The sequence below is a fragment of the Mus caroli genome, chromosome 9 (genome assembly GCF_900094665.2).
Source record: "Mus caroli chromosome 9, CAROLI_EIJ_v1.1, whole genome shotgun sequence".
In the NCBI taxonomy this organism is placed as follows: Eukaryota; Metazoa; Chordata; class Mammalia; order Rodentia; family Muridae; genus Mus; species Mus caroli.
Genome location: NC_034578.1, coordinates 74,152,813 through 74,174,671, shown reverse-complemented (window position 1 = coordinate 74,174,671; position 21,859 = coordinate 74,152,813). Strand labels below are relative to the sequence as shown.

At 36.2% G+C, this 21,859-nt stretch overlaps 1 protein-coding gene across 50 annotated transcripts in view; it reads left to right on the top strand.

The window, feature by feature from the left end:
- The window catches only part of Mlip (muscular LMNA interacting protein), a 241,799-nt gene that overhangs the window by 149,041 nt on the left and 70,899 nt on the right, over positions 1–21,859 (top strand). For 23 of the 50 annotated variants that reach the window (XM_029481434.1, XM_029481428.1, XM_029481436.1 and 20 more), the window contains 3 exons: positions 15,446–15,511; positions 15,593–15,676; positions 15,800–15,859. The exons of 9 other annotated variants lie outside the window; for them this stretch is intronic. In XM_029481434.1, the coding sequence (XP_029337294.1) occupies positions 15,446–15,511; positions 15,593–15,676; positions 15,800–15,859 (210 nt within the window). The remainder of the gene's footprint in view (positions 1–15,445; positions 15,512–15,592; positions 15,677–15,799; positions 15,860–21,859) is intronic. 18 more of the 50 variants (XM_029481438.1, XM_029481430.1, XM_029481455.1 and 15 more) reach the window with 2 other exon arrangements.

The following is a 21,859-nucleotide window of genomic DNA, read 5'->3' as shown; positions in this document are numbered from 1 at the left end:
GGAGAGAGGAGAGGAGAGAGGAGAGAGGAGAGAGAAGAGAGGTGAGAGGTGAGAGATGAAATCTATAGTTTTCTGTGGTATAATGATAGATATGTGGAATGCAGGTAGAGGTTATGCTGGTTCAGTAAAATTATAGTCAGTCATAGGTTTTCTTTTGAGGTCTCTAACTTTACTATCCATGGGTAGTTGGCTAGATTTTAGTACCAGGTATGATTTTCTTTTTATTGAGTTAGCCTTCAATCAAATTAGAGAGCTGTTTGTTACTTCCAAGCTATACATGCTACTACTGTATCCTTAAAGTTATTGTGCCATATTGGACATTGTTGTGGTCACAGGGGCCACAGCTGGATGGGACTGTTGATTGCGTCCCTTCATTGGAAGCTTTCTTGGAGCCTTATGGTATACATGAAAGCTAGTTCTCAGGAAGGAGGCTTCTAGATCCAGCTCAGGTTTCTGATCCTTGTGTTCAAAGTGCAAGGTATGCTAGGCTGTAGACACTTTCCTTTCACCTGTGGGAGACAAACAAAGGCCGTGTAATGTTTTGGAAGTCTATTAGACAACCTTGACCAACAACTCAAGAGGGATTCTCATGACTGGTGTTTGGATATTTGTTAGATAGTCTATGGCTCTTGGGGAAAGCATTGTCAGCCCAGATGGCAGAATTTAAACGATATGTATGTGGATACACCAGCTTTTGTGTATTATCAATATTGTTATAGATAGTTAATGAATCGATTTCTTGTAAGTTTTCTGGTATCCTTACTGGCATTTTATCCCCTCCTTTCTTCTTTATCTCTCCCCTTATCATTAATTACAGCCACCCTGTTTTTCACATTTCTCCCTTTAGATCACTTGTACTTTGCTAGTCCCCTCTTAGTTGCTCTTCCATTTTCATAAATGTGAAATAGTCTCTGGTCACTTTCTGGGTTTCTGCAGATACTCCAGATTATACACTCACATCTGAAGATGTGGAGCTAGGCCCCTCAGATGACAGAGAACAAGTGGTCTTTGTCATTTTGGGTTTATGTTATCTCACTCACCATGATGTTTGTTTTTAGTTCCTTCATTTATCTGAATATTTCATGATTTTGTTTTTCTTTATAGCTTAATAGTGTTCCATTGGATAAATATACCACATTTTCATTATCTGTCCATCAGTTGAAAGACATTTATGTTATTTCCATTTCTTAGCTATTGTGAGTAGAGCAGCAATGACCATGCATGAGCAAGTATCTGTGGATGTTGAGCCCTTTGGGCATATGCCAAGGAGTGTAACAGTTTGGAAATATGGTAAATTCATTTTTAACTTTTTAAGAATTCCTTACATTGATTTCCAGAGTGGGTGGGCCAGTCAGCATTCCTCCCAACAGAGAATGGTTTCCCATGTATCCCTTTCAGCACCTTATACTGGTTGTTTTGTTTATCTTCACAATAGAGTAAGATAAAAATCTCAAAGCTGTTTTGATGCATAATTCCCTAATTGCTAGGGATGATGAGTATATTTTGAGATAGTTTATTTTTTAGCAATTTTTGTTTGTTCTTTGCTTTCTTGAGTTCTTTTTATATTCTGTTTATCAATAATCTGTGAGATGTAGAGCTGGCAAAGATTCTCTCCCATTCTGTGGGTTTCCTGGTCACTTGATAGATGGTTTCTGTAGCTCTTCAGAGGTCTTTCAGTTTTATGAAGTTACATTTCCTATTTATTAGCCTTAATACTTGGACAAATGGGGACTTAATAAGAAAGTCCTTTTGTACAACTCTATCAGGTGTGCTACAGTCTGTGTTTTCACTTATAAGTTTCAGAGTTTCAGGTTTAACATTGAAGTATTTTAACCATTTAAAGTTATTTTTTGGCAAGGTGATAGATAGGGGTCTTGTCTCATTTTTCTACCTCTAGGCATCCAGTTTTCTCTGTATTATTTGCTGAAGATAGTTTCTTCTCTCCAGTGTATATTTTTGGCCTCTTTGTTAAATATTAAATGGCTGAAGTTATATGTATCATGCTTGACTCTCCAATTTTGATCCATGTGTCTACATTTATTATTGTGCACTACTACTGATTTTTATTACCATGTATCTTTATTATATCTTGATATCTGGAATGGAGCAAACTCTCTAGCAAACTCTCTAGTTCTTTTTGCTCAGGATTGTTTGGATATCTGAGGTCCTTTTGTGGTTCCATACGAGTTTTAGAGTAGTTTTTTTCTATTTCTGTGTAGAATGAATTGGGGATTTTGATTTATATTTCACTGTAATTGGCTTTTGATAGAATGGTCATTTTCACAAAATGAATTCTGCCAACTCATGAACTTAGGATGTCTTTCCTTTTTCTAGTGTCTTCTCCAGTCTGTTTCTTCAGAGATTTCATGTTTCCTTGTAGTTGGTTTTCACCTCCTTGGTTAGATTCATTCCTAGACATTTTATTGTTTTTGCAGCTACTGAAATGGTCCTTCTTTGTGATTTTGTTGGTGATGCATACAAAAGCTATTGATTTGCCTAAGTTGATTCTGTATCCCACTAAATTGGTGAATTTGTTTATAATTCTTTGGAGTTATTTTTAGTAGAAGCTTTGGTATCTTTTATGTACAATAATGTGTTATTGGCCAAAAGGTGTAGTTTGATTTCTTCTTTCTTATTAAGATCCCTTTAATGTCCCTTTGCCTTATTGTTCCAGCTCGGAATTTGAGCACAATAATGGAAAGAAGTGGATTTAGTGAACACCCCTGTTTCCTTTCTAATTCTAGTAAAATTGCTTCAAAATTTTCTCCATTTTGAATGTCAATGGCTGTGTGTTTCTTCCATACAGCTTTTATTATAGTGAGGTATGTTCCCACTAGTCCCACTCTCCAGGAAGTTTGTTATGAAAACATACTGGATTTTGTCAAAAGCTGTTTTTCTGTACCTATTGATAGGATCATGTGATTGTTTTGGTCTCTAAGTCTGTATGTTAAATAGTTTATTGTATTTATTAATTTGCATATGTTGAACCATCTATGCATCTCAGGTATAAAGACAACTTGGTCTTGGTTGATAAATTTTTTGATATTTGAGTTTGAAATGTTTTTATGAGTATTGTAAAACCTATGCTTATCTATATTGGCCTGTAGCTTTTTTTGTGTGTCTTTTCTGTTTTGGGTATTAGAGTAATACTGGCTTCATAGAATTTGAGAGCACCTCTTTGGTCTTTATTTTCAGTTTTAAAAAATTGTTTTGAAAAAATTGACTATAGTTCTTTTTGAAAAGTCTGGGAGATTTGTGCTGTGAATCCACTGATCTAGTTGGAAGGCCTTTTATTATATTTTAATTTTCTAAGAAGATTATGGACTTCTTAGTTTAATATTGGTAGTTTGGCTGAGTCTAGTAATTGTTCCTTTAATTTTTGTTTTTGAATGCAAACTTTTAATACCCCGTATGGTATTCTGAATACCTTTGGAGTATGCTATATTTTCCTATGCATGTCTGATTTTGTTAAATTTGGTTTCTTTATTTTAGTTAGTTGTGCCAAGGGTGAGTCACTCTTATCTTCTCAAAGAATCAGCTTACTTGTTAATTCCTTTTTTTGTTTTGTTTTTGTTCTCTTTATTTTATTGGTATCTACTCTGATTTTTATTATTTGTTTCTGTCAATAAAATGTGAATTTGGTTTGTTCTTGCTCTTCCAAAATTTTGAGTAGTATCATTAAGCTCTTTATCTTCTGATTTTTAAATGTGGGTATTTGGAGCTATAAATTCTCCTCATAGGACTGCTTTCAGCATGCTCCAGAGGATTTCTTTGTTGTATTTTCATTTCCATTTAGTTTCAGGAAAGTGTTTTATTTCTTTCTTGATTTTTTTTGACACACCCATAATTCAGCAATGAGTTGTTTGATCTCCATCAAATTTATGTATTTACCAAAGATTTGTTTGCTGTTGATCTTTAGTTTTATTGAATTACAGTCAGAGCAGACATTCTAAGTAATTTCAGTATTTCTGAATTTGTGATGACTTGTTTTTTGTCCCAAGGTGTAGTCCGCTTTAGAGAAACTTCCGTGTGCTGCTGCTGCGTAGGAAGTTTACTCTTTGATATGTGGGTTAGTCAATAGGTTGGATCCTCCCCAACCAATCACTAATTAAGACAATGCCCTCAGGCTTGCCTGCTGCATGATTTATGGGGGAGTGTTTTCAACTGAGGCTCCCTCATTTCAGATGACTTTAGCTTAGGACAGATTGCCAGAAAACTAGCCTGTGCACGTGAAATATTCTGTAGGTACCTGGTAAGTCCATTTGATGTTTAATGTTATATTATTCTGATGCTTCTCTTTTATTTTTGTCCAGATGACTTAACCATTGTAGAAAACTGAGATATTGAAATCATCCACTACTAATAGATTGATCTTAATTTGTGCTTTAAATCTAGTAATAATCCATCCAGTGATACTTTTTTTTTCTCCAAAAAAAAAAAAGAAGAAGAAATTGGTTGTACTTGAGTTTGGTGCACTTATGTTTACTTTAGGATAGTATGTCTTCTTAGTTGACTGTCCCCTTGATTAGAATGAAGAATCCTTTATCTCTTTTGAGACAGTTTTAGTTTGAATTGAGTCTTGTAAGGTATTAGGATAGTAGTAACTGCTTGCTCTCTGGCCCCATTTGATTAGAATGCAGCACCCTTTAACTCCTTTTACTCTACTGAAGTGTCTATTTTTACAGCTTAGTTGCACTTTTTGTAGAAAGCAGTCATATGGATTTTGTTTCTTTTTTTAGTATATGTGCTGCCGAAGCGAGCACGGATTTTGTTTCTTAATACATTTACCAATTCAGTGTCTTTTGACTGGAGAATTGAGGCCAATGATATTTAAGGTTATTCAAAGTATGCGTTGATGGCAGCCAGTGTGTGCGACTGTGTAGCAGAGGCTTTCCATGGAGATCTCTGGCCTGAACTGGGTGAGAGTTCCCCTGAAGGGAAGCAAGTGAGGGCAGGGAGGGGAAGTCTGTTGCTTCTGCTGCTGCAATTGGCTCTTCCTGTCTCTGCTGTGCTGTCTAGTTACTCCACACTGCCTTACACTGAGTCAGTCGGGCTGAGTGGGGCCAACTGGCCAGTGAGGAGTCTGGCGGAGTTTCAGACAGCGCTTCATGAGAGAAGTCCTCTTCCCAAGTGGTAGAGCTTTTAGAACAAAAGACTCAGACGACAGAATAGTTCTCACACCCCTTTAATTCCCTGGATAGGATTTATATATAGTTTTGGGGATGATTCAGGATTTCACAGCAGGTACCTCTCATTGGCTTGGACTGAGAGCTTGGGGGAAACCTTATTTGCACGTGGGAAGGCTTAGGGCTGCTCCTACATGACTGATAGTCACACACCTCTCCTGCGGGTGACTGTGGGTCTGTAACTTCAACAGGAGCCAGGGGCCCAGGAGACATGACCAAACATCTTCTGTCCCATGCAGGTAGAAATCACCACCCACTGGGTCATCAGGGTTCCAGGCCTTTGCTTTACAGGAGACCAGGCTGTCTGTGCACAGCCCACAGCCCCATATCAATGGTCCTTTAGGTTTTAGTAATTATGACTTCATATTTTTTTCTATAGTTTCTTGACCATGCTTATTCCTCTCTTGAGTTCGAAAATTTGCTCCCTATATTTCTCTAAGGTTAATTTGTTGCATGTAATTGCTTTAGACTATTATTGTAGAAAATTCCTTCTCCTTCAACAATAGCAGATAGTTTTGCTGGGTATTTTAGTCTAGGTAGGCCATCATGGTATTTGGGGATGTGGAGTACATTGCTATAGGTTCTATTGACTTTCAAAGATGTCACTGAGAAATCAGCTGTTATTCCAATGGATTTTCTTTATATATGATTTATATTTTTTCCTCCTGAAGTTTTCAATCTTTTTTTTTGGGGGGGGGGAAGTTCCACATATTTAGTGCTTTATGTTGTGAGGGTTTTTTTTTTTTTCTGGTCTTGTCAATGTGATGTTCTGTGTGCATACTGGATCTCTATAGTTATGTCTTTTCTTTTTTTTTAGTTTGGGAGTGCTTTCTTCTGTGATTTTGTTGAAAATGTGGGATATGCTATTTACCTGGAATCCATCTCCCAGATTATAGTCTTATAATTAAAAATTTTCAGGGCATTCCACATTTTCTGTATGCTACTTTTATTGTTCTTAATCATATTCTTTGCTAATTTCATCTAGACCCTCTACTTTGTCTTCAAGTCCTATTGTTCTATTTTCTGTTTGGTTCATCCTTCTTGCTAAGCTTTACATTGGGTTTTCTAGGTGGGTTTTTGAATTTTCTAATGGAATCTTAAGTTTAACTTTAGTACTCTTCAGGGTTTATATCTCTTTATTAAATTCTGTTTTCATACACTAATTTTTCTTCATTTTCATCATTTCCATTAGCCCCAGGTTCGAGTTTCACTGTGCATATTTCAGATGTTTTATCTTTTTAAATCCTATACATTCATTGAGCTATTTGTGTCTTTTAAGTCTTTAAATTCTTTGATAACATTATGATTGTTATTTTAAATTCTGTGTCCTGTGGGTTTATCTAGGTAATTTCCTCTGGCATAAGGTGGGGTTGGAGTGAAGATACTGTCTTGATTTTTCATATTGCTTTTATTTTCGTGATGAGATTTGGGCATGTAAACTTCTTTTGTTAGTCCTATGTCTGATATGGATAGAGCAGTTTTGGTGCAAAGAGAGCATGTGCAGGTTACCTTGGGCCCATGATGTGGCTTAGGTAGAATAAAGTCAGGTGGACACAGGAGACTGGGTTGATGTTCAGTGTCTGCATCTGGGTCCAAGACTGGAGTATGAAAGCAGATCTGGGGTTGGTGAGGATACCTGGAGACGATGATCAGGCAGATTCACCTGGGTAAACCCTGGAGAAGAATGTCAGGATCTGACTGAATGGAGAAGTGTGTTCAGTGTGGGAAGGTCTTGTAGGTAGGAGGCAGGCATGGAAATCATGAAAGAAACTTAGAGATTGGTTGTTGTATAGGCAGTGTTGATCAAACTAGGCTAGGACACTAGGTGTAGCACAAGGGCTAAATCTGGGGACTTGAGGAAAATGCATGGATAGATCACTAGGATTCACCCTGGTGAAGGATCTGCAGAATCTGGCTGGGTAGTAGGACAGAGTAAGTCCCATTGAGTAGCAGTAACCAAATAGCATTACTCAAATTGATCCCTTTGGTGGCTCATATTTCTTGCTACCTGCCCCAGTGTTCTGGGTTCCTGAATGAAACACACACACACACACACACACACACACACACACACACACACACACAGAGAGAGAGAGAGAGCCTTTATACTTTCATATACCTTAAACAGTCAATGGCTGGGCTACTTCCTAACCTCCACATGGCTCCCCTCACCCCCAATCATATTCTCAAGTTGGTTACTTACTAATCCTATATTCCATCTTTGCTGCCCTAGACCCCAAATGTGCAGTCCTCTTGAGCCATAATCCCCACCATCTAAGTGACGGCAATGCTCTCTTCCTCACCTCTCAGATCTGGTGTCTCTCTTCTTTCCCCAGCATGGAAGCACTCACTTCCTGTTCCTTTCTCCATCTCTTGCCCAGAAAATCTAAAAGTCCCACCTCTGTTTACCTGTCTAGCCATTGGCCACCAGTAACTTTATTTACCAATTAAAACCAAATGGGGGCAGAGTCCCTCAGTGTCTTACTTGCGGGACACTGCAAAGTTTTTTTTTTTTTCCCTGGGGGGCATAGTTTGTATGAGAATATGAGCAGCTATGCATTGATTGTACTTTTACTGAATAGTTACAGAAGTCCTTCTGCTAGGAGGGAAGTTATTTTAGACTTGGTGACATTTAGCAATGGGACAATGTAGTTGTGAGAGCTTCTATCTTGAGAACTAAAGGATGTGATACATATTTTATCATCTTCACAACTCAGTAAAGAATTTGGTGTTCAGAGAAGCCTCATAAACTCCCCTAAAGCAGTATAACTAGGATGTGTGATTAAACTGGGGCTCAGACTTGATCCAATCTCTCCCAGACTTGTTCTGATTACTTCCCAGCAATAAGAGCAGACATATTCATTGAAATACTGAGCAAGAGGTAATGAGTTTGAATTCTTTTTTATAATACTTTTATCATTAGTTGCTAGAATGTATTTATAGTCTCATAAAATGAGAATGACATAATATTTTCCCTTTATGAGAAAATATTTGAGGGAACTGGAAACAATTTAACTTTGAGAAAAACTGATTAAGCCAGGGCTCACAAACATCCTGATTCCTTGTGATGTTGAGAGAGGCAAGGCATATTACAAGGACAGGATCACCGTATGGAGGTAAGAACCAAACTCCAGATGCTCTGACTGAAAGGAAAGCCAGATGTGAATCCTCCTTCCAGGAAGCCTTGATGGGATGAACTTGAAACTGGTAGCAAGTTTATAAAAACTAAAAAACCAAACACAACAGCATCTAAAAATAACACAACTGCCTTCTGAGTGAGAGGAGCAGGTATCGAATCTTCTCAACCTCCAGAATTAAAAATACCAAGTAAGACAGAGCTCCTCGGATTTTGAAGTTCATAGACATGCCATGTGAAAGGAATATACTTTGAGTAGTTGAAGATCCTTAAAGAAATTGTATTTGTTTTTTTTCTATATATTCTTTCAGCTTTTTAAAGTGGAGGGTTAAATCTTAAATGTTTTTAAATAAAAAAATGTATCATAGAATAAAAGCTATATTCTGTGGCTATTAGGAGTGAGTTAAGATGATGTATCTGACAAATTACCTATCATAGTCGATCAAAAATATATTTTAGTAAAATTCAAGGACATTTTGCTCCAATATATTTTATTTAACATAGTGTGGGCAGTTTACACTATCCCCAAATCATAGCCTTACTTCCCAGTTCTCATCACCTCTTATAGCTTTAGGAGAACATTTTGACATTCATTGGCTATATTTCAATATTTCAAGTAGCACAAGAATTATGTTTGCCTGTGGTAATTTTCCACAGACTAAAGTATTGACTTCATTTGGTTTGGGCTGAAAAAATTCATTTCATGAATATTTATCACATGCTAAGGCCTTTGATTGCAAAGAGTTGAATAGTAATATGTAACGTTCTTATTTGTTTGTTGAAATACTCAGTTTATGGTGAGATCACATGCAGAGTCCCATAGCCAAATATTAGGCAGAGCCTAATACTCCTGTGGCGTAGGGGTAGGAAGGATTGGAGAAGCCAGTGAGATCACGAACATGGCCCACAGAATTACATAACAAACTGATAGGGACTCAAGTGGGCTCACAGAGATCAGGGAGTCTGTATGGGTCTGACCTAGGTTCTCTGCATATTTGTTATGGTTGTGTGGCTCTGTGTACTTGTGAGACTCCTAATAGTGAGACCGGACTGTTTTTGATTCTTTTGCCTGCCTTTCGGACTCTTTTTCTTCTACTGGATTGCCTTGTCATCTTGATGTCAGAATATGTGCCTGGTCTTATTGTAACTTATTGTAATATGTAATGCCATATTTAGTTGATTTACCTGGAAGTCCTTATTTTTTTTCTGAGGTGAGGTGAAAGGGGGATAGATCTAGGGAAGAAAGGAGAGGTGAGGAGGAGAGATTGTAGGAAGGGGAAGGAGGGGAAACTGTAGTCAGGATGTAATATATGAGAGAAGAATAAATAAAAATAAAAAACCACTCAGTTTAAATCACATATCTATAGTATTTTACTGAGAGCTACAATAATATTACTTATGTCATTTATCTATTTAACTGTTTCCTCCTCTGTTTACCCTTCAATCTATTCTAAATACCTTTATTGATCCATTGATCACAATGGAACAAAGACCCAGTAGACTAGAGATACAATTGAAAAAGCACTCATGATGCAATAATCTTTTTTGTTATGTGTGTGTGTGTGTGTGTGTGTGTGTGTGTGTGTGTGTGTGTGTGTGTATGGGGAGGTAAGTTGATTTTTGGAGTTCTCTGCTATTGTTTTTCTCCCATAATTCCTTGAGACAAAGTTTCTCAATCAAATTTGGAGCTCTTCTGTATGGTTAGTCTTGCTATCAAGATTGCTTTGTGAGTTCCCTATCTACATCCTCTGAAGATGGAGATACAGGGGGACCACTATACTCACTCTGATTTTATGTGGGTTTCTGGTGATATGAATGTGATTCTCATGTGTGAGTGACATGCACTTAACTGCTGAACTGTCATTTCATGATACAATATTCTTTACGATTTCCAAAATATATTCCTAACCAGGGAATGGCTAAATTTGGAGTGAGGTTATCAGAAGACACTTGGATCTTCATGATAGAAGAGGAATTCCATATGTAAATGGAAATTTAGAGCAAGTAAATTCCACAACATATAAAAGATACAAAATTCAAGGAACACAAGGAGGTCTTTGTGGGAAAAGATTAGCAGTAAGAAGTGCATGGGCAAATGTTGCTGGGAGTCAAGGGTGCCATTCTTTTTGCTGTGAACTAAAGGGATACCATATGCTTTGTTGTGAAGCCAAAGGGTGCCATCAGCTTTTCTGCCATGTTCAGCCTCCTATACAGAATTTGGATTTAATTTCTTGAAAATTTCTTCTCCACAACTAATACTACAGTGAAGGCCATGTGTAGTGTAATACTCAATATAGATTTAATATTATACATGGCTCAGGCTCTGGTAAATTGGGAGATCCTTCAGTATCTAACTACAGCTTGCCTCTCCAATATGTTCATGTGGATGTAGCTCACTAGCCAGACAGCCCTTCTCAAAAGACCAGGTGATGCTCCTGCTTAAGCTTTAGAGGCAGCTGACAGTTCCAGAGAGATTGGAATAACTGAATCACATGTGTCTGTGGAATCAGATGACACTTCATCTTCTTGACACTGCAAAAGCTCCTGTTATAGTTCTTCATTGTTCTCTAGTATAACTTTTCATTTTATGACTTCATTCCCTGGACTATGGTTACCTGTGACCATGCATATTATATGTAAAGCACTGTGGTTGTATCTTGAAGTACAGACATCGTGTACTCTCCCTTTCCTACAGGGTAAATAGCAGAGGAAAAACACTGTATTGGGGAAAATTAAACTTTCTGAGTTAGCTTTTATGAAATTTTTATTTCCTCCTTTCATTTCTCATGATTAATCATAATTATAGAACATAAAGGAAAAAGCATAAGAATAATTACTATAAAGTTCTCCATTGTTATTATTAATTTCCCCAATTTTTTCTAATACAGAGAAGCAAAATTTGAAAACAAAAGTTTTCAGACAATATTTTCCTAAGTAAGGAATGTTGAGAGTGGAAGCAACAGTTTTCAATAGGGAAGAACATACCAATTGCATGTCTAGTACCACATTGTCATTCCTGAAAACACAGAAAAGTAAAATAGGACTGAACAGGGTATATTTAGGAATATATATGTATATAGATACATACACATAATAACAATTAATGAAAAAGGAGGCCATGGATTTGAAAGAAAACAATAATGGGTATTAAGAGGACTTAGAGGGAGGAAAGGGAAGGAGGAAATGATGTAGTTAATTTAGGATTTCAAAAATTAAAAAAAAAACTATTAAATTATGAAATTTATCTTTCATGTTGCTTTCTCTGAATTCTTAGGAGTATATTCCATGTTCATATCCTGTATCTTCCAGACACAGTGCCTGTTAGTGAAGACTAGTTGTTTGTGATGTTTCTTGCTCTATTAAAATAGACAAAAACAGATTCTGATGAGCAATGAGTCCTGTGTTTCCATGGCTGATGAGACACTTTGTAGTCAGGGCATGATAGCATTAGAATAATGGTGAAGATGTAAGAACTAGGAAGTGAATGCAGACGAGAAGGCAGGGTGGCTTGTTATTCTAAACACCGTACAATCCATTCCAGTTGCGAATTGTCTTATTTGTTTGTGTACAATGCAAGTGATCATTTTTTTTTCAGTTGAGAGCTATTGCCTTAAGGGATCAGACATTTGTTTTAATTAGTTTGCTAATCATATTTTATAACCTTTTATAATTGCCTTCAAATACATTCCACATATTTTTGAATGACTTTAATGATGATAAGTTGTCAAACTTTGAAAGTGAATTAGGACTAGGTATCTTGGAAAATTCCCTGTAGCAAAAGTCTTAGAGTTTATTGATCAAAAATTTAAAAGATGAATGGGAATAAAGGGTTAAAAGTGATTCTGGACTAGGAGAGGTTAAAGAAGAGGCAAGAGCATAGTAGAGGAGAGAATATTGGGAGACAGAAATAATACTAATGGCATTTGAAAAAAAGTCATATAGAAACCCACTACTGTAGAAGCTTCTGTATACATAAACTAAAAGACTAAAAATGAGGTCTCCCTTTAGGTTGGGCAACAATAATCCTACAAGACAATGCAGACTAACAAAAAAAGGTAGTAAATTCTTGGTCAGTGAGGTTTCAAAGACCCTATAATGTTATAGGCTATTGCCAATTTTTTTGGTGACTCTCTAAAACTTGAAGATATAATCCTGTTGCTGAAGACATCACACAACTGAGTCATAGGACCTAAAGCAATTGAGCTGTTATTGACCTTGAAGATTCATTCCTATTGGATAGTTTCCATAGTGCAGGAAGTTGCTATGTACACCAGTGGAAGTAGGAAGTAGTCATCATTCTTCTGCAGCTGTGGACCTTGTGAAATATGATAATGACTATGCTTGATAAGACGTGCCCACTGGTGCAATAGTAGCACAAATGTCACGGGAGTAACCATTTCCATTGGATTTAAGATCTGCTACTTAACATGAAAATCATACCTAACATTATTATTGGGACAAGAATTTTAGGTTAGACAAGTCATAGACCATAGAATATAACTCATTACTATTATTCTGCTAAATGGATATAGTACTAAATTAACTCTTAATGACTTATCAATATACCCATAAATTAATGCATCTCTTCCAATAGATGGCCAAGGTATAAATTAACTCTTAATGACTTATCAATATACCCACAAATTAATGAATCTCTTCCAATGGATGGCCAAGGTATAGAGAATAAGAGAATTTAGCATGCCTGCCTTAAATGGGACACACATCCCTTTTTCTTTCCTTCTTCCCTCTGTCTCCTCTCCCTCCCTCCCTCCCTCCCTCCCTCCTTTCCTTCCTTCCTTGTTTCAAGACTCAGACATCACTGAGAGATAGGGTAGGAAACATGTAAAAGCCAGAGGTAGTAGATGAAGCCAAGGAAGCATGTCCTGGCGACAGCAGGGTAGCTGTTCATATGAACAGCAGTAGTAACAGCACACACAAAACCTTCAGAAGCTCAAGCAGACCAAATGCTAGCATAGAAAGGGAAGGGTCCTACTCTTAGGTGATGAATTCTTGGTAATTTTCAGGTGTGGGAGAAAGAAGGTCAATTTATGTAACAGTATAGCCCCTAATAAGTTGACCATGTTCATGCTTTAGTCGAAGGCCACACATCCAAGTATATTTGGACAGTATAAATTGCCATTGATAGGAGAAAAATAACACAAAGGAGGCTGAGTACAGGAGTGGATATATCTGGAATAAGGTGGGGGAGGAAGAGTGAACATGATAAAAAAAATCATAGCATGAAATCCTCAATGTAGTAATAAAATATATAGAAATAGGTAGAACATCATGAAGTAACCATTTCCTTAGGTAATTTTAAATTAAACACTGACAATTCTATATGCTTCAACCTAAGAAAAATCTGACAACAAAAATGTGGGGAAGAGAAATCTCCAAGTTGTCACCTACTGTTTATTTGGATTCTGATGCTATTCTGAAGGCATTGAACTCACCAAAAAGATTGTCAATCAGGCAAGGTTAAAAAAAAGACTGGGCTGAGAAATCCAGAAACAGAGTTTGCATCACTGTTACAAAACCAAGAAGTTTTTAATCACTGAATTCTCTAGGACAAGATGGATGAGAAAAAATATTTGCAAAGGTAAATGACAATGATATTTGCTTAGGGCAGGAAAAAGGTAATCTTTAGCCAGAATCCTATTTTTAAGTGGTTTTAAAATTTGAATTCACAAAATCTTACTGTTAAAAAACTTGTGAGCTTAAAATATTAAATTAACTTGTTTCCCTTTGCTTCTGAAAATGGAGGGGCAGTCGACATTGGGGCAGTTGTTTTGCAGATCACAAGTGAATTCAGGAAGATGCTTCTTGGTGTAGATAACTCCCAGCGGATACAGGGCCAGACTGACTGCACAAAGTCTCGGGCTTAATCTCTAGCAGCAGATAAACTAGACATAATGTCTCCCCATGTCCATAATCCTAGCACTTGGGAGATAGAAGCAGGAAGACCAGGAGTTCAAAGTCATCTTTTTGTTACATAGAAGTTAGAGGTCAGTCTAAAATACATGAGACTCTGCCATTACAAAAGCAAAGAGGATGGTTTGAAGTTACTAGACTAGGTAGGACAAAATTACTGTGGAACAATATTCAGAAGAAGAAAATTATACTTTTTTCTTGCTTGTTTTATTTTGCTTGTTAGTTTTATTTATTTTCTTTCAAGACAGAATAGCTAAAACTTAGCAAAAATCTAAAACCTTGTTGAAATTCAGAGAAAAAGATGCGAGGTCACATAAAAACTGGAATTTGAGGGGATGGGGGAATTCTAAAAGTCTCCACAAAGGAGAACCCCAAGTGCTGCTTCATTAACTCTGGGTACCACTTATGACAAGCAGAGTATAGAATAGCTGAGTAGAGACTTTGGCTGGTATTCACTATCAGGGAGTCAGAGTGTAAAGCCAAAGACTAAAGGAAGGGCTGATGAGATGGCCCAGGAATCAAAAGTGCCTGCTATAAATACCATCAACCTGAGTGAAAGCCAACTCTCATTGAAAAACCCATGGTAGGAGAGAATTAGTCCTCTGACTTTCATGCATACATGCATCATAGCATGCATTAAATTAAAGAATACAATGGTAAAAATTTAAACTAAATGAAGATAGTATTTATGGGATTATATCAGAATCATGAGTTTTTTGCTTATAGTTCATATTTTCTAGTCATTCAAAGAAACAGAATAATGCCACCCATATTCAAAGGAAAATATAAATTCATAGCAACAACTCCAAAATTTTGCAGATGTTGTTATTAACTAGCATGGACTTAAGCTTTAGCTGTTTCATAGATGCATGAGAAATGAGCCATAATTAATGAGTTAAAATAAAAAAGGAGTAAAAGCAAAATAGAAAATGTAGAGTAGGGTAAAAAGTTAAAAACAGTTGTCTGCCTTTAGCATTTCTACACCATAGATTAGAGGCACTGACCTGAGAGGAGAAAGTGGACATATGTGAAATGTGTCTTCATGTCTGAGAATATCTTACTAAATGATTCCATCAGTTTTTTTTCCCTTAGAAAAACTGAGGTTTATTTCTAGGGCTTCTTTGTAAGGATATCACTACAGCATTGTAATCAGCATGAAACCTCATATGAGAACTGTTTCATTTATCACTAGGCACTAGATGAACCAGCCAGGACTGAAAGCAACTCCAAGGCCAGCGTGTTAGACCTACCAGTGGAGGTAACAACTTCAGCTTACCCTGCTTTGATATGCAACCCCCAAATTCATTGCTAACCCCATTCCTGGTTTCGATTTTTCCAGTTTTGTTTCCCTGCACAGCTCAGGCAGCAAACTGAAGAGCTCTGTGCTACCATTGATAAGGTCTTGCAGGACTCCTTGTCTATGGTAAAGCTGTAGAGTAGAATGTGCTATTCAAACCTTTGCTTTGCTTTTCTTCATTTCCCTCTGTTTTGCCACGATGCCTCATAGGCTTGTTCTTCCCTTTTCCTTTGTTCTTTTCTTTTCCAGCATTCTTCTGATTCTCCTTCGAGGCCCCCACAGACAATGTTGGGTTCTGAAACAATCAAAGTATGTATATATTTATTACAGTGTACTGTACCATTCAATTTTTGCATAGATAATTTCGAACTGTTATTCAAGACTCAGCGGTAACCTCAGAAATCAACTGAGGAGCTAGCAATCAGGATATACACAGCAAAGTATAGTATTCACTCTTGCTTCTGTTTACACATATACACATAGGTCAGTCTTCACAGAGCTGCAATGTAAAATTTCTTTTAGCCATGAGTCTATATCAAACAGTTCGAAAAACCAATATTTCAGGTTTTCAACATTGAATGTTGGCATTTTGTGGGTTCACATGCCAAATTTCTACCTTATATTAGTTTTGGACTATAGCTTCATTATCAATATAATTTACATATACTTAGAAGTGTAGATATGAAGTCGACTAAAGTAACACTCTGGTAGCTCTCGTGGGTGTTAATTCAACAGTTCTTTGTTTCTTACCAATTGAATTGAAACAACTTCACTGATCTATGACTTAAACTATCAGAACTTTGGAAATGTTAGACCGTCAGAGGAGTTATTCTGTATTATTTGTTTTTTTTTCTGTATAATGTAGCTGTTTGCATTTGTTAGGACAAGGGATACAGTTCCCTAAATTTATACATTCCAAGGCTAATGCTGCTCTATTCATCTCAAATTTGAAATACACTTTGTTTTTCCTTTATGTATAACAATATTCCTTTTTTATCATTTACAGACTTATTTTTTTCTCTTTGATTGAATACAAACACTTTTGCCATAAATTGTTTACAATGGGATACATGATAATGTATCTGAAAAAAATTTAATGTACAGATGGTCATGACTTAAAAGAGTAGTCCTCATTTTCAGTTGTGCAGTTACAGATAACTATCATGAATTTTTGTAATTTTTTGGGTGGTATTGGCAGTTTCCTTTGCTTCAAGTATCTATTATGTTCATACTATAGACTTGGGCTTTGAGACAGTAGGAAGATAAAACAACCCAGGTGAAAATCCTAGGAAGTTTATTACAGTTGTGGAAGTAGATATAATTTACTCTGAGATCCACATGTGGAATGGAGTCAGAAAGCCCAGTGATAATATTCTTAGGCCAAGGCATAGTAATATATGAATTTCCTGAGGTTACCTGACTTGCTTATGTGAGGATGTTGAAAAAGTCAGGGTATTTGAAATTTCATGAGCCAGGGACAAACAGCATAAAACTAGTTCGAGAATCTATTTGTTATGATATAAAATTTGGAACTGAAGGAAAATATAAGGAGATAAAAATGATCATTCTGGTTGCTGGGAAGAGGCTACTGAGGAAGTCAGTAGTACAGTGACTGATGGTAAACTGGAAAGGTAGATTCAAAGGAGCCATGGAGAAGCAAATGGGTTTGGGGCTTAATAATAATTCATGTATGATCAATAAAGGAGAGAAGCCATGAATGAGTTCAACATCTCTGGTCAGGGCATAGTGAAATAGGTGCAGAAAAAAGGAAGATAGAGGGTGTGGCAATTTAAGTGGTGTTTGTATGAGAATTGTATGAATGGAGTCATTCATTGTGCAGCTAGTAGGAGAGATGCGGATATTACATATTGTGAGTCTGTAAAGAGTGCCAAGGAGCAAAACATGACAGGTAGGTAGAGGTTGATCCAGTCAAAAATATTGTAAAAAGATTATGTTAAGGGGATAATTAGAGCAGAATACTATCATGAAAGCTGTGATAGTGTTGAAGAGAATAGGCTTGTTTATTGCTACCAAGAGGGAGGAAAAAAGTATTCAACAGGCATTATGAAATTTGACTTGTGCATTTTGAAACTAGATTATTGATGCTTATAGGAAGATCTTGTTCAAATCTAATATTTTATAAATTTGCTATAATATAATCTTTTTTGAACACAGATTTTCTTGTGTGATAAAGTCTCTATTCTTTCATCTTTGTCTTTTTTTTTGTTTTGTTTTTGTTTTTGTTTTTTTTTCGAAACAGGATTTCTCTGTGTAGCCCTGGCTGTCCTGGAATTCATTTTGTAGACCAGGCTGTCTTCAAACTCAGAAATCCACCTGCCTCTGCCTCCCGAGTGCTGGGATTAAAGGTGTGTTACCACGCCTGGCTCTTTTGTCTTTTTTTTAATCCCTTTGCCCAGTTTTCTTTCAAGTCACACATTTTTATGTATTAGTTTTTATTCAATGTAAGATTGTGTTTATTTGGAAATTTAAGCCAGTTACACTTATTGTAATATTTGTCTTATCATAATGACTTCTGTTATTATTAATATTTTCAACTTAAATCTTTTTGTTCTTTTTGATATTTTGATTAATTTCTCTTTTTCTTTTGGTAATTGACTTTTACTAATTTAAGACTAAAAAAATTAGAAAATTTTGTATTATATTTTATATTTTTGTAGTTGCACACACATTATGGAGAGTGATTGCTGGGTGTTGGTAAACCATTTCACACTGGATGATCAAAGAAAGAGAGATACTCGAGGGTGAAGCAGCTTCAGAGGACTGAACCCTGAGCAGCTTTGCAGAAGCATATTTATTGATTGTTATACAAAAGCTAATTTTACAGTAACTCATTTCTCATACTAGTCTCTGATCTGACCTATGTGCTGACTGAACGTACACATGATTCACATGCTTCTCAGTCTTTATTGTGTACTATTTGCAGTGCTCAGTAATAGAAGAATTTCAAGTTTACCAGGAAGTCTTGTGACTGGAGTCATGCAAAACCCATAAAGCAGCCGGGCATGGTGGCATACACTTTTAATCCCAGCACTCAGGAGGCAGAGGCAGGCAGATTTCTGAGTTCAAGGCAAGCCTGGTCTACAAAGTGAGTTCCAGGACAGGCAGGGCTATTCAGAGAATCCCCGTCTCAACAAAACAAAACAAAACAAAACAAAACAAAACAAAACAAACAAACAAAAAACCCCCACCAAACCAAAAAAAAACCCCTAAAAAAAACCAACCAACCAACCAAACAATAAAACCCCATAAAGCTCTTTCAGAAACACACCAACACAGCTCTACAAATCTCAGAAAGCAATCATTGATGAGATGCAAAAGATTTCCTTAGGGCTTAGGTACACCTGAAAATAATCCCAGTACTCAGTGTTCACGCTAGATACAAGGCTTTACTGATTTTCTCACTATATATTCCCCTTTTGTTTAAGGTACATTTATTTATGTTGAGGATTATATACTTATGCTGAAGGCTATACATTCTTAATGTAAATACAGATTTTTCTCTAGTGTGCTGTTGCACAATCTTCTATAAATAAGCCAGAATACATTTCAAGGCTAGTAAAGTTATTACAGCAAAATCAAGTATAACCATTGCTGGAATAAGTAATCTGTAAAAATGATGCATAGGAATAAATGAAGTTAAGGTACAAGGTTTCCACAGCATCCATTACAGTCATACCAGGCAATCTTTTTGAGAAAGTATCCTTCATTTCTTGATGTAAATCATGAATCATTTGGGAAGAATTAAAATGATTTATCAAATGCATTTTAACCTTTTCCCAATCATACTTGCTTCCATTAAACTTTAAAGGTTTAATACAGTAAGAAGAAACATTCCTACCACATCTAAATTTCATCTGTTTTTTTTCAAATATATCTAACTGACTTCTAATCAGTATTACAGCTTATCTCAGAGCAGCTATTTTATTAACTATCTCACCATCTATTTTATTCTGTTGAGCAAAGAGTTCTACAGAATGCTTATGACAGGTTTTAATAAAATCAGCAGTTTGAATTTCTTTATGAAGCATCAATCCAGCTTAACAGCAGTAAGCAGTACTTCAATGGCCCCCATAAAAACAGCATTACAAAGTCCGCTAATCTGGTAAGTTCTTGATACTCTTTCAGCAAGCATCTGCATTAGTGTCATCACAGTTGAGTCTAGTGTCACACACTCATGGTCTTGACCATTTCATCAGCATCTATAAGGTTGATCTCATACTGCAAACTCCACAGTAAGGACTGAGAAGTGTGTGGGTAACATGTTCCCTTAAGCAGCACATACATCATATCAGATGCTCTGAATGAGGAGTGACTTACTCTAAAATTAACTTTGGTATAACTGTCAATAACTTCTGCAAAGCTGCCCAGTTAGCTCAGTCTGTAGAACATGAATAGCATGGTTGTGGGTTTGAACCCCACATTAGGCACCAAATGTTGATCAACTGTTTTACTCTGGACTACCTAGGAGGGACACCCAAGGATGTAATAAGGTTTTCAGCAGCAGGGTGGGACAACCTAAGAGGACAAGCAGCTTTGCAGAAGTGTATTTATTGATTATTATACAAAAACTAATTTTAGAGTAAGTTGTTCCTCATACCAAAGCCTCTGATCAGATCTATGTGCTGCCTGAAAGAATACATGACCCACAGAATTCTTAGTCCTTATTGTGCACCATTTGCAGTGCCCAGTAATACAAGGATTCTAGGTTTGCCAGGAATGTCTTGTAACTGAAATCATGCAAGGCCATAAAGCTCTTTCAGAAACACAGCTCCATGAATCTCAGAAAACAATCACTGATCAGTTACAAAAGATTTTTTCAGAGCTTAGGTACACCTAAAAATAACTCCAACATTCTGATGTTTATTCCAGATACAATGGTTTGTTTATTTATTAATTTCCCACTACAGTTGGGTTATGTTAAACTAATTACTATCTTTTTGAATGTTATATGAGACAGTACTTTTTATTGTATACTTTTTAAAAATCAAGACAAACATATAAATACATACTATTTGTTAGTATATTTTGGAGTTGTGTCTGAATTATATATATATATATATATAATTATATATATATATATATATATATATATATATATACCTTTTAATTTCTCCTTTAGATCTTTCAGTACTTTTTTATTGTTTTTTGAAATTGTACTGATAATTATTTCAACTTAATCTATTTGTATATTTTGTGAACTTCATCTATGAAAAAATAATCTTCATTTTGCTCTTCCAATTAACCATAGTTCCTGGGCTGATAATATGGTTCAGTGAATGAAGATTCTGTCTTCTAAGTTTGATAGCCTCAGTTGTACCTGTAGGACACATATGGTAAAAGATGAGAACTGACTTCTGCACGTTGTCCATTGACCTTTATGTGCATGCTACGAATACACACACACACACACACACAAACAAAATCAATAATGTAATTAAAATTATAATTTTGCTAAAAATAGGATGATATGTCTTCTTTTTGACTTTATCTATAATCTCTTTTTCATACTTAAAAATATTTTGTCATATGACATTTGTAACTGCAAGAGAGTGACCACTTTTAATTTGGCTTTGTAAGCATTTTGAATATTAACTCTGAATATGACATTATTAATTTTTCCTATAAGTATCTAGGAATACATTTTCATACTGTGTATCTCTGCTGTTATTGTCTATGACCTTTCATCTAGAGTCTTGACACTTCTTCCTATACTTCCTAAGTTATATAGGTAATTTGGGTATACATGTATCTAGAACAGCAGTAATAAATCCAATCACTAGAATTACCAGTTTTGTCAAGGTTCTCCCACTATTTTCAGAGTAAGAGGAAAGTCTACTACATAATGTAGATGTTCTCTGGTACCATCTTTCCCAATGCAACTGTTTCCATTTAGTAGCTTCTATGCTACTAAACAATCATATTTTGCTGATAAGCAAGTAGCATCATTGTGATGTGGGTACCTCATTTTGCTCTGTTCACAATATACCACACAGAGATCCTGTTAAAGTATTCCTATATGACTTTTGTCCAATGCCTACATATTTTCCCTGGAATATAATTCAAAGTCCATGTAAGATGCTGAACTTCATCCTGATTCCCTGACCCTCTGCTTACAGCTCTCTTCTAGGTATCATTCTGTGTGTCATGACTAAGAAAGAGTTCAGCAGAGAACTAGCAGAAGCTATTAGGCCATTGTCTTAGTCAGGGTTTCTATTCCTGCACAAACATCATGACCAAGAAGCAAGTTGGGGAGGAAAGGGTTTATTCGGCTTACACTTCCATGCTGCT